Here is a 14,014-nt window from a genome sequence, read left to right as displayed (position 1 = left end):
TGGCTTCAAGCAGAGGAGTGAAGAATCAAACCCAGTTCCCCAGATTTGAGTCCTGCCACTCTTAATCACTACTGGCTCATGGATGAAAGGTCTTAAATTTACTTTGAGTTCTATGCTCATAGAGAATTTCTATAAAATGATGTATCATTGGTATACGTCCCCAGAAAATTAACTAGAATGTATAAAAATATTTTGAATAAATGTTGGAAATGAGAACAGTATGAAAGTATTTTATTACAAGCATCATCTTTGGTGGACTTGTAATAAAGCCAAAAATTTTGGAAACAAATTCATTTGTTAATATAGTAAATCTTGAAGATTAATGTACAATTTAAACCAGAGGTTACTTTGTTGGGATTAATAGACAGCTAAAAAACAGAAATAGTTCTTTGTTTTTATATATGACAATGGCAGCAAGACTCTTATATGCTCAAAAATGGAAGAGTCTGACACTGCCTACAACAGAGGAATGGATTGTGAAGACGATGGATTTAGCCGAGATGGCTAAATTTACTGCTTTGATGAGAGGGAAGATGTTGACTTTTTGCATGAGACTGAAAAAAATGAACTGATGATTTGTGGTTTGAAGAGTAAGTGGGGAAAAGGATTATAGAAAAAGCCTAAGTTTTATTCTGATAACAGTAGAACCAGGGGCGTAGACTTTCCAATTTCCCGGGGGTGGCTGGGCCAGAGGCATTGTATATCTGGTCCTTAAAAGAACCGGGGGCCCAGTGACATCATAGGGAGGAGCCAATGACATCACAGGGAGGGGCTTCCTTTGCCACCATCTATGGAGGCAGGGCCATGGGGGATTTAGGGAGGGGCTCCCCACAAATTTAGGGGGAACCTGGCACCCATGAGGACCTCCCTAACAATGCCCCTGGGCTTGGCCAAACCTAGGAAAAGTTGGGAGTCGGCCAGTGGTTATAGTGGTATCTCAGCGATCTCCTGCTGTGTCCTGTTTTTGAAATTCACTTTTAGGATAGTCACTTTAAGATCTACAAATATACATACCATGTGTATAGGACAAACTAATGGTCACAAATTTGACACACAGAAAAGCCTGTAGGGGAACATTTTTTAAGTTTTCCTGGGCATTCATTTACAGGAGTCTTGATTCTGCCTTATTCATAAGGGTGACTTAGTACTGAAATTTACTAAATTGTGGCATCACAGATACCTTCATTGGTAAATGCGTGGTTGAATCTGAACCTGGGCAGAATACAAAACAGTTGCTGTGCACTTGATTTCTGAGCAACGTACAGAGTTCAAAGTAGTAGCAATCTCCTTCTTCTCATTTCAAACTCATATCCTATAAGTGAGTACAAGTACATTTTGAGGCAATTCAGAACAGTGCTAGTCATGACCCCAAAGAAAACTCACAGTTATACTACCTAGGATTGTATATATCTTGCTTTCTTAGCACACTGCTTTAAAACTCCATCTTAAAAACACAGGCATTCAGAACACATTATTAACAAAATCACATGATTAAGTGCACATTCCTTGCCAATGTTCTCTCCGGGCTGCACACAGGGCAAAAGGACATTTTAAAAAGGTCTCTGTCTTGTTCATGCAGATGGGCTTTCTCATTGTTTCAGAGAGAGAGCACTCAGGCTGCCATTTTAGGAATTGTCCTTTTCTGCAATAGATACCACCTCTCCATTTAAAAATGGAATGGAAATTGAAAGAGGAGCTTAGGAGTGGCTGAAGCAGCTCCCCTATCCCCACTACCATGAAAAAAACTTAACTGTTCTCCCACACCCAGCCCCCTCCAAACAGCAAGCAAGCAAACAAACGAACAAACAAACAAAGCTATTTCAACAAGGAAACATAGGGTCTACCCTTTCCCAGTGTTCCATTTCCAAAATACAATGTAATGATGAAGTAACTGAAAAGTAAAATAAAATAGAGACTCACTTTTTCCCTATTAAAAGGAACATAAACTGTTCCTTAACAGAGTAGCATTGATTACAGAGAAAACGTGATGTTGGGTGGTTGAAACATGCTGGCTGGTATGCATATGAAAGAGAGAGAAAATAACAAATTTATACTTGCCTTCATTTTAGAAAAGCAGTAAGAGTTCCTTATTATAGGCATTCCATACTTTGATAGGAAAGTGCAGAGATAGATTCCTACCTACCGATCTATTCCTGAGGAGGAAGTTCTGAGATTAACAATCTACACATCAAAGGATAGTTCAGGGCAGTAAAGGAGTAAACAGTAAACAGATGCCATGACCTGTCTTATCTTTCTAACTCGCTGGTTTCTCCTGTTCTGAAATGTCCTATCGTTAACAGACTTGCTCAGATACTGCAAACTGGAGGACATGGCTTCTTTTATTGAGTCAAGCCATCTCCTTTTAGATCTTCCTCTTTTCCTAGTGCCTTCTACTTTTCCTAACATTGTTGACTTTTCCTAAAAATCTTGTCTTCTCACGATATGACCAAAGTACGATAGCCTCAGTTTTGTCATTTTAAGCTTCTAGGGAGAATTCAGGCTTGATTTGATCTAGTACTGTCATAGCCCAGTCTGAGAGTGAGGTCTCCTCTAGAGGAGAGGAGCCTCGTGTAGCCAGCCAGGACTCCTCAGGAGAAGAAGAGTTCTGTGTAGCCAGCCCTAGCCCTGACTCAGCAGAAGCCAGCAATCATGAGCAGCAGCTGCTGGCTGATCAAGGCTCACAGCTAGCAGCTGAGACACCAGCACCCTCTAGCCCCAATACCACAGGGGAAGCTCAGCCAGGAACTTCCACAGGGGAGGCTCAGTCAGGGACTGCCAGCACCACAGGGGGAGCCCAGCCAGGGGCTTCCACCCCCCCCCCCAGGCTCACCCACACCTAGAGAGCGCCGCAGGCAGCGCCAGAGACTGGAACTGCAGGAGAGACGGCGCAGTGCTCGTCTCCTGAGCCAACGCCAGCTGCTGGAGAGTGATGATGAGTAGCATCAGGATGGAGCCCCAGCAGCTGGCTGAAAATCACGCCTGGCTATAAAAGCCAGTCAGGAGCAACTGCCAGGCGTGGAAGCAACGTGTCAACTACCTGCAACCACTCCCTGGTACCTTGTGTCTTGCTCTTGCCTGCACCTTGACTTGATACCCTCGTGCTCTGACTTACGGACTGGACTTGGCTTGGCTTTTTGGATCCTGGAGGCAACCCTGGCATTAACCTTGTGCCCTGACTACGGACTGGACCTGGCTTGTGACTTTTGAACACCCCTTGGCTTCGTGCTAGTACCTGGACTCCCAGCTTGGGCGGGCCCAGCCCATGACAGATTGCTTCCACCACAAAACTTCCCAGCATGGACATGGCGATGCCCACCCTGGGGAGCCTGGCTCTGCTGCAGGATCAGGTACTGCAATTGACTCAAGCACTGGTGACTTTGCAGCAGCAGATTGCCACCCTACTTGCTGCCCCTGCTGCACTGCCGCCTGCTAAATGCCCAGTGAAGCTTCCTGACAGTTTTGAGGGCGATGTGGAGGAATTCCCAGCATTTCTTGCCCGCTGCCAGCTATATATTGAACTCCGGGCCAGAGACTTTCCCACAGATAAAAGCAAGGTCGGCATTATCCTCAGCCTGTTAAAGGGGCAGGCGGCAAGATGGGCCACACCCCTGTTACTGGCCAAATCCCCACTGCTAGGGGATTTCCCAAACTTTGTGGCCCACATTTCTGCCGCCTTTGCGAACCCCCTGAAGGCCATCAAAGCAAACCAAAGAATACGTGCCCTCACCCAGGGGAATGGGACTGTGGCCCAATACACCACTGAATTCCAGTTACTGGCCCAGGACCTGGGCTGGAACGAAGCTGCCCTCGCCGACCAGTACCTGGAGGGCCTATCTGAGGAGGTATTGGATGAAGTGGCCCGATCCGAACGACCGAGAGAACTACAAGCGCTCATTCTCCTATGCTTGCGAATCGATGGGCGGCTAGAGAACCGGAGACAAGCCCGTGTGCTAAGCTGTCCTCCGCCCCAGGCCTCACCTGCCAAGGCAGCAGAACTAGCACCCTCGAGCATGCCTTGTACCCATTTGCCTCCTGAGGAGAAGGAGCGGCGTCACACCCACAACCTCTGCTGGTACTGTGGTGGGATGGGCCACTATGCCAATGACTGCCCTGCAAAAAGGAGGGCCCCAGCTTTAGCTCTGGAGCGGACTCCTGCTAAACAACTTGTTGGAACAGCCAATGCCTCCTGTGACCATCCCGAACCATTCCTGGTGCCTGTAAAGCTGTGCCTGCCCGACGGCCGATGCCTATTTGTGTATGCCATGGTAGATTCAGGGGCATCCCGCTGCTTCATGGATATCAAGTTTGCCGCACAGCACAGGATTCCCTTGCGGGCAAAGAAGACCCCCACCGTAGTGGAGACCATTGATGGGCGGCCTCTGCGTTCTGGGCCAGTGGTCAAGGAAACCCAGGACCTTCTCTTGCAGATCCAGCATCACCGTGAGCAGCTCTGCTTCGATGTTGTGGGCATCCCCCACTTCCCACTGGTCCTGGGGCTCTCCTGGCTCTGTTGCCATGATCCGGTCATTCGGTGGGGCCAGCAGGACCTTCGCTTCCGGACACCCTGCCCACATGAAAATAAACGCACGGGTCCAATTGCAGCCGCTGCACAAGGGGCCTTTGCACTACCGGAGATATATGCAGATGTGTTTGAGGAAAAAGGGGCAGACCAACTCCCCCCGCATCGGCCGTATGACTGTGCTATTGACTTAATCCCCGGCGCCCCCCTGCCAGTGGGACGCCTGTACTCGTTATCAGAGCCTGAGCTGGCCGCACTCCGGGACTTCCTCACAACCAATCTGCGTCGAGGATTCATCCGCCCCTCCACCTCGCCCACCTCTGCCCCAGTCCTCTTTGTTAAAAAGAAAAGTGGAGAACTCCGGCTCTGCAATGACTACCGGGCCCTGAACAAAATCTCTGTCCGAGACCGGTATCCACTGCCACTGATCTCCGACCTCCTGGAGCAAGTTAAGGGAGCCCAGATCTACACCAAGCTGGATCTTCGGGGAGCCTACAACCTGGTGCGCATCCGGGAAGGCGTGAGTGGAAAACTGCCTTTAGTACCAGGTATGGACAATACGAGTACATGGTAATGCCCTTTGGCCTGACTAACGCGCCCTCGGTGTTTCAGAGGTTTATGAATGATATCTTTCGTGACCTGCTGGATCAGTTCGTCATCATTTACTTGGATGATATATTAATTTATTCCCGGAACCCGGCTCGACACCCCCAGCACGTGCGCATGGTGCTGCAAAGACTCCGGCAGCACGGCCTGTTTGCCAAGCTGGAAAAATGTGCATTCCACCTGCCTGCCGTAGAATTCCTCGGCCATGTGATCTCGCCCCAGGGTATCCAAATGGACCCAGCTAAGGTCGAAGCGGTACAGACCTGGCAACCCCCCCACTCACGGAAGGATGTGCAACGATTTCTGGGGTTTGCCAACTACTATCGGCAGTTCATCCCCCAGTTTGCATCCATAGCTGTTCCCCCTACCCGGCTTCTCTGGCCTCGAGAACCCTTCCATTGGTCACCGGAAGCCAATGAGGCATTCCAGACCTTGAAGGCACGCTTCATCACACGACCGGTACTCCGATACCCAGATCCCCAGCTACCCTTCGTAGTTGAGGCGGACGCCTCCAGCACTGCCATCGGAGCGGTGCTCTCACAATGCGCAACCTCCTCCAGCGTCCTCCAATCCTGTGCCTACTACTCTCGCCAGCTTACCCCTGCAGAAAGGAACTATACCATCTGGGAGCGGGAGCTGCTGGCAATAAAGGCAGCCTTCGAGGTTTGGCGGCACCATCTGGAGGGGGCTCAACACCCTGTCCGAGTGCTCACTGATCACCGGAACCTTGAACATCTCCAAACCGCCCACCGCCTCAACCAGAGGCAGATCCGCTGGTCATTGTTCTTCTCCCGCTTTGACTTCAGGATCACATATGTCCCCAGTTCCCAGAATAAGAAAGCCGATGCTCTGTCCCGGAAACCAGAGTACAACTCATCCCCAGGCTGGGAAGAGCCTCTAACTACTATCCTGGCTCCCGAAACTTTCGCTGCCGCGCAACCCTCCCAGGGGCTGGTTGAGGAGATACTGGCTCAACAGGTACTGGACCCAGTTGCCCAGAAATACCTCCAGAAGGTCCGGGAGCCGCACCAGCTCCAGGCGAATGGCTTTGCAGAGGAAGAGGGGCTACTGACCCATCGAGGCCGAATTTATGTACCACCTGGCCCGCTGCGAACGAAAGTCCTGCAACTGGTCCATGATTCCAGACCCGCTGGGCACTTCGGTCGCCACAAGACAACCCATCTCTTGACCCGTGACTTCTGGTGGCCCCGGGTGCAATCAGATGTGGCCCGGTACGTGGCAGCCTGTGAGACGTGTAGGCGGGCCAAGGATTCCCCTGGCAAACCCTCCGGCCTTCTGCATCCGCTATCCACACCCACCGGGCCATGGAGGACTATTTCCATGGACTTCATTATAGATCTGCCCTGCTCCAAAGGCCACACCTGCATCCTGGTGGTGGTGGACTTATTCACAAAAATGGCCCATTTCATTCCCTGTTCTGGACCCCCCACCGCTCAGGACACTGCACACCTGTACCTTCAGCATGTCTTTCGACTTCACGGGCGACCGGACCATGTAATTTCCGATCGGGGAGTTCAATTCACCTCTAGGTTTTGGCGGGCACTGCACTCCCTTCTTGGCACCCAAGTCCACTTATCCTCAGCACACCATCCCCAGTCCGACGGGCAAACGGAACGCACCAATGCAACCCTGGAGCAGTATCTGAGATGCTATACAAACCATCAACAGGATGACTGGCTAGCCCTACTGCCTTTGGCCGAGTTCGCATATAACAATGCAGTGCACTCCTCCACCCAACAGACCCCCTTTATGGCTAACTATGGCCATCACCCTCGCTTCTTTCCTAGCACCGCACCCTCGTCAGGAATCCCAGCTGCGGACGATCGCCTCCAGGAACTTCAATCCATGCATGAGCTGTTGCGGGAGCAACTCCAGCTTGCCAAGGAAAACTACAAGGGAGCTGCGGATCGGAAACGGCAACCTGGTGTTCCCCTGTCCGTAGGTGACCAGGTCTGGTTATCCACCCGCCATATCCGCAGCCAATGGCCCTCCAAAAAGCTGGATGCTCGGTTCCTTGGACCCTTCGTGATCACCGACCAGGTGAACCCCGTAGCCTACCGCCTGCAACTACCACCGACCCTCCCGATCCATCCCGTGTTTCATCGGTCCCTTCTGGTCCCGGCGTCACCCCCAGACCTGCACCATCCCGGGCCACCACCTCCTCTGCCTCCGATTACCATTGAGGGGCAAGAAGAATATGAGGTCGCCCAGATCCTGGACTCCCGTCGCCGGCGGGGGCAAGTGCAGTACTTGGTGGACTGGAAGGGGTATGGACCGGAAGACCGCTCATGGGAGCCGGCTGTGAACATTCATGCCCCCCGTCTAGTCCGACAATTCCATCGGGCCTATCCTCAGAAACCGGGAGCGCCCGGGCCACAGAGGAGGGGGGGCCTTGGGAGGGGGGATGGTGTCATAGTCTGAGAGTGAGGTCTCCTCTGGAGGAGAGGAGCCTCGTGTAGCCAGCCAGGACTCCTCAGGAGAAGAAGAGTTCTGTGTAGCCAGCCCTAGCCCTGACTCAGCAGAAGCCAGCAATCATGAGCAGCAGCTGCTGGCTGATCAAGGCTCACAGCTAGCAGCTGAGACACCAGCACCCTCTAGCCCCAATACCACAGGGGAAGCTCAGCCAGGAACTTCCACAGGGGAGGCTCAGTCAGGGACTGCCAGCACCACAGGGGGAGCCCAGCCAGGGGCTTCCACCCCCCCCCCCCGGCTCACCCACACCTAGAGAGCGCCGCAGGCAGCGCCAGAGACTGGAACTGCAGGAGAGACGGCGCAGTGCTCGTCTCCTGAGCCAACGCCAGCTGCTGGAGAGTGATGATGAGTAGCATCAGGATGGAGCCCCAGCAGCTGGCTGAAAATCACGCCTGGCTATAAAAGCCAGTCAGGAGCAACTGCCAGGCGTGGAAGCAACGTGTCAACTACCTGCAACCACTCTCTGGTACCTTGTGTCTTGCTCTTGCCTACACCTTGACTTGATACCCTCGTGCTCTGACTTACGGACTGGACTTGGCTTGGCTTTTTGGATCCTGGAGGCAACCCTGGCATTAACCTTGTGCCCTGACTACGGACTGGACCTGGCTTGTGACTTTTGAACACCCCTTGGCTTCGTGCTAGTACCTGGACTCCCAGCTTGGGCGGGCCCAGCCCATGACAAGTACCTACTTATTTGTCTTTCTGGCTGTCCATGGTACCAACAAAACTCTCCTCCAGTACCACATTTCAAATGAATCAATTTTCTTCCTGTCAGCTTTCTTCACGCTCCAACTTTCACATTCATACAAAGTAATTCTTAATAAACACAGAAATACATAAGAGAAAAATCCCAAATAATCATGGAAATTGTAATATGATACAACACAAAGGGTGGACAGTCCCGTTTTTCAGCTGCCATTATAACTGAGTCCCTCATGTAAGTTTGTCACGGCTTGCCCCCCCTGGCCAAATCCGGGGGGGCTCGAGCCCCTCAGTCCCCCCATAGTTTACACCTATGAGTAGAATAATGTGAATTCTATAATCATGCCAATATTTGTCATAGAGAAAATCTAAAGCTTCTCTTTCATTTTTTTTCTCTTTATTTTTTTCTTTTTATCTTCCTTTTGTTCCTCCTTTTAAAAAAAATTTGGTTTTTTTAAATCTCCCATTTTTTTTAAAAAAAAAAGCTTTGCTGTAATCTATAAAACATAGGCTGATTTTCTTCAGAAATTCCCTGGTATGTTCAATTAGCCACAGTAAATTTGCAATGTTATCTCTAGGAGCTCTTCCTTTTCTGAATCCACCTTGAACATTTGCACTTCTCGCTCCAGATATGATTAACATCTTTGTTGTAGATTTTGAGCCTCACTTTCCTTGCATGGGAAATCAATGTGATAGTATGATAGTTGCTGCATTCTTTGGTATCCCCTGGTTTTGGAATTGTAATGTAGACTGAGTATTTCTAGTCTGTGGGCCACTGTTTCATTTTCCACATTTATTGGCAGATTCATGTTAAGATTTTGATGGACTTTATTTCTGTAGCTTGAAATAGCTCTATTGGTATTCTATCTACTCCAAATGCTTCATTTCTCCCAATTGCTTGGTCACCTGGTGATTTCCATGTATACAATTGTTGTTTTGGTTGCTTGGAGCATGTGATAGAAATGAACAAGTTGTTGGCTTCATAAAATTCTATGAGTCGTTCCCTTGCTTCATTACGTGACCCTAGTCCAAATTTTCTAATTATGTTTGATTCTGCTTTGTCTCCTACTTTTGAGTTCCAGTCACCTATGTTTATCAGCATATCTTGTTTAGGTATATGATCAATTTCTTGTTGGACACTTGCATACAAGTTTTTGATTTCTTTCTCATCAGCATCTGTAGTTGGGGCATAAATTTAAATGATGGTTATGTTAACAAGACTTCTATGAAGTCTGATTGATATTAATCTGTCAAACTTTACATTGTAGCTCTTGATTGCTTGTCCTATCATCTTGCCTCACTATTAACAAGAGAAAAAAAGCCAAAAGTAAGGGGATATCTGTAGACCAAAAAGTAGACTCAGTCCCCTATATTGAAGTTATAACATTACCAATCAACCTTCATAGATCTGTATTTAAGGTTCAACTATGCCAAATGCCAAAATCAATGGGTACATGTCATATATTCAACAATCCCTAAACAATATGCAATGATCTATACTTTACAAATTCCAGGACACATACATATACATTTCATCAATTTCATTTACAAAAATATCATTTGTGGTCATCTTCCAAAGCCTACTCCTAGGTAAGGCAAATAGTCAACAAGCTGTAAACACTGCAAATAAAGTGCAAATAGTGCTGTGCAAGGCAGAATTCAATCCTTGTTTGCGGCGTCTGTCTCACCAGACGTCCCTGCCCTACAGACAATCATCTGCTTCCGTTTCACACACTGTGCAGTCACACGGTGCTTCCTCAAGGGCATGTTGTTTCACTAAATATAACGAAAACACAGATATGCAGCTACATGCACATAATTTTCTCATTAAAGAATGTATAAACCATAATCATAACTTACTGCACAGGTTACATTCATTTATACAAGCAGTTTGCCATCACAGCTCCGTAAATGATTCATCCAATGTCAGCGTGGCTACATGGACCTCTCCCCCACCTTAAATAAAACGCCCAAATGCATACCAATTAAAGTCCAAAGGGTCTTAAAGGGAACACCTATTTCACAAAAAGCAGGAAAGATCCCACTCATTGTTCAAACCTGAAGGATTCGTAGTTTTCAAATTAAAGATCAATTTAGCCTCCCTCTGTAGCAGTATCCTTTGCAAAGATCTACTGCTCTGATTGCCCATTGTTTCCAAAACCAAAAACCTAAGATCCACAAAAGTATGCTTCTTGGACTGCCAATGCACCACCAACGGAGCCTCTATTGTCCTTCTCCTAATTTTCGACAGATGTTCTTGAATTCTTATCCTGACCTGTCGTATAGTACTACCAATATAGAAATTGGAGCACGGGCATTTAATGATATAAACCACCCCAGCAGAACTACAGGTAGAAAAGTGTCTTAATTTCACTGCGTCCTGGAACTTGTAAAGTATAGATCATTGCATATTGTATAGGGATTGTTGAATATATGACATGTACCCATTGATTTTGGCATTTGGCATAGTTGAACCTTAAATACAGATCTATGAAGGTTGATTGGTAATATTGTAACTTCAATATAGGGGACTGAGTCTACTTTTTGCCTCACTATTAGAGCAACACCTTTTCTTTTGAGTTTGTCATTTCTGCAGCAAAACATTGTGTGGTTTTCCAAATGAAAATATCCTGAATCGTTCCATATTAGTTGACTTACACCCAGGTTTGCAATGTTTATACAGTCAATTTCTTGATTTACAATTTCTAGCTTACATGGCTTCATATTTTTCGCATCCCATGTTCCTATTACGTGTGTTGCACAGCTTTGGATGTTACTTTTGCACCTATTCACAACTGAATAGGTGCAAAAGTAGGTAGCTTTAACCCAGTCCCATCATTAAGAATAGCGCTATTCATATTTGTCCTTGGCTCTTTCCCAGTAGCCAATTGAGTCCCCTCCAACCCGGGGGCCCTATCTTCCAGGGCTATATCTTCTTTCATTTTGGATTATATCATCATAGGATTCTCAAGGTAAGAGATTAGCAGAAGTGGCTTGGCTTACCATTGCCTTCTTCTGCACAGTACTAAGCAGGGTTAGCTGAAGTGACACTGCCATTGTCTGTGAAAGATCCTCAGTCAGTGTCATCTTCCACTACTGTTGCTGCCTAGCATTCAAGAATTCCTCCACTCCCATCACCATTGGAACTGTTGTTCTTGCTTGCTGATGTTACTGAAGGGGGTGGATGCATCTTAGTCTGGTGTCTCAGCTTTGACCATTTCTCCCTGAGTGACTCTTCCAGGAGTTTAGACCCTTGGCCAAGCTTGCGCTCCTGACAGTGTTGCTGTCATCTTCACTGACACACTCAAACTCCTTCACTAGGTTAAGGTGTGTATCCAAGAGGGAGCCTTTTTGGATAAGATAAATGAATTACATGAAATTCTTCAGTAATCTTCAGTAAGACATTCAGATTGCCTATACGCATAATGTAACGCTGACACCACCGTGGGTCTAAAAAGTTGAGTTATTCCATAAAGAGGTGGAAAAGCACACTCTTCCTAGAGGGATTGGAGGGTCAGTGGTAGCAGGTAACTTGCCTCTGGAGAATTGCAGCTTGTTTTTAAAATTAAACATCAATAGTTTAGGGACAACAAGAAACTCTTGGAAGGAAAGAGGATAGACGGCATACAAAGGCAGAGCAGAGCTGCCGTACCGATCCATTCAACACCAAGGGACTAGCTTGATTAAAGTCAAGAAATTGTGAGGCCCCTAATCTGCTTGAGCACAATGGAGCTGAATTTCCTGATGTTGGTAATTGGTCTCTATACCTTACTGTACCTGGAGGTCTCTATACCTTACTATACCTGGAGGTCTCCTGCAATTATAAATGACTTCCAAACTAGAGATCAGTTATTGTGGAGAGAATGGCTGCTTTAGAGAGTGGATTCTTAAGATTGCCAGCTCCAGGTAGGGAAATACCTGGAGATTTGAGGAGTGGAGGTTGGGGGATGGGGTTTGGGGAGTATCTGGAGCTCAGCAGGTTATAATTCCATAGAGTCCATGGTCAAAAGCAGTTATTTTCTTTAGAGGAACTGATCTAAGTCACCTGGCAATCAGTTGTAGTTCTGAGAGATCTCCAGCCACCACCTGGAGTCTCACACGGGAAACTAGAAAGTATTTCTATATATTGTAATAGTATGTGATCAAACCAAAATGATCATAAATATATCAAACATTCATACAGTCATACAGAAAGTGTATTCATACAGTCTTAATGATTTCTAGACATAATACATACAAAAGTCTACAAATCTGAAAGTTTCTACACAGACTCAATGTCTCATGAAAGTCTTCTCAATAACAAACAAATGCTCCAGGTATGTACTACACAGTAAGTATATGTCCATTTATGACAATATTTAAATTCTTCTCATGTTCCTTTATCTATTCTCTTTCAGGTGCCTCATAAGATGTTACACAAAGGATCCAACATGAAACCGCGCTAGCTGCAACCGGCTAGATGGCAGATTTCATCATCCCGACTTCCTCAGGGGCTGTGGGATCACAGTATCATGTGCAAACAATAAAACATATAAAACAATACATTCTTATGTCCTTCAATACATCAACTGTGTCTTTAATTGGTGACTCAAACAAAACTTACCCTGAATCAATGTGAGTACTGCATACAACCCAGAAAATGACATGGAAGCCGAAGCTTGCCTGTGTATCTCTGAGTCACACATCAATTATATCAGGAAGCTCACCTGAATGTAATTCACAAACTCATTTCTTATTAAAGGTGCAGAGGCCTCTATCTATTTCACAAGACGCGGAGTTTAACCCAAAAAACCATGATATGAAAGTTCATTATTCAAGCCATGTGGCTTGAGAGAGTTTAGTTTAAATATCCATTCTGCTTCTCTTTCTCAATAACTCCTTAGTGACAAATTGAGAAGGAGCTGACTGTGCTTCAAACAAAACAGCAACCTTGGTATCAGTTGCCACGTGTTGAGTCTCTAGAAAGTGCTGGGTCAGAGGAGCTTCCAACACCTTATTCTTAGTTCTAGAGATATGCTCTAAGATCGTAACTTTCAGGGGGTCTAATTGTGCTGCCTACATATACTTTAGCACAGGGACAAATGATCAGATACACAACTGCAGGCGTCTGGCAAGTCGCAAAATGTTTAATGTTCACACTTTGTTGAGAGGTTGGTATCTCTAAATGGTCTCCCTCAATCATGAGTGAACACATGGCACAATGACCACATTTAAAGTTCCTTTTAGGCAAGTTAGAACCAGTTGCCTTTGGAATCATATCCAAATGTGAAATCATCTCTTTAATGTTCTTAGTTCTCCTATAACTAATCTGGGGCGGATGTGCACATCCCTGTATGTCTCATACCAAACCCCAATGCCTACGGACAATGTTATGTAAGGACTTAGCCAGAGGAGTATAATCCATTGCCCAATATAATCTGTTCTCTTTGCTTCTTGTTTTGTGTTCAAAGAGGCTGTTTCTGTTAATTGAAGAGGCTCTACTTCTGGCTTCCTGTATTATCTTCATCGGATAACCCCTATTGATAAACGACCTCTGCATAGCTACACAACCCTGTTCAAAATCCTCCCCTTGTGTTGAATTGGGTTGAAAACTTTTTGCCATGCCAGATCTTCCTGCCCCGCCCTTTTCCCTCGGTCTTGATCATCTCAGCTCAGCCTTTCTCTTCAAAACTTGTTGCAGTATGTCGGATTGAT

At 46.8% G+C, this 14,014-nt stretch overlaps 1 protein-coding gene across 1 annotated transcript in view; it reads left to right on the top strand.

Annotated features, from left to right (window-relative positions):
- The window catches only part of LOC129331747 (lysosomal acid lipase/cholesteryl ester hydrolase-like), an 83,035-nt gene extending 70,206 nt beyond the window's left edge, over positions 1-12,829 (top strand). Inside the window, exon 11 of the mRNA XM_054982239.1 lies at positions 12,718-12,829. Coding sequence (XP_054838214.1) covers positions 12,718-12,765 — 48 coding nt within the window. The 3' untranslated portion in view covers positions 12,766-12,829. The remainder of the gene's footprint in view (positions 1-12,717) is intronic.
- Positions 12,830-14,014: the final 1,185 nt, after the last annotated feature.

The sequence above is a fragment of the Eublepharis macularius genome, chromosome 6, assembly GCF_028583425.1.
Source record: "Eublepharis macularius isolate TG4126 chromosome 6, MPM_Emac_v1.0, whole genome shotgun sequence".
NCBI lineage: Eukaryota > Metazoa > Chordata > Lepidosauria > Squamata > Eublepharidae > Eublepharis > Eublepharis macularius.
The sequence above is the reverse complement of the archived record's forward strand: the minus strand, read 5'-3'. Positions and strand labels throughout refer to the sequence as shown.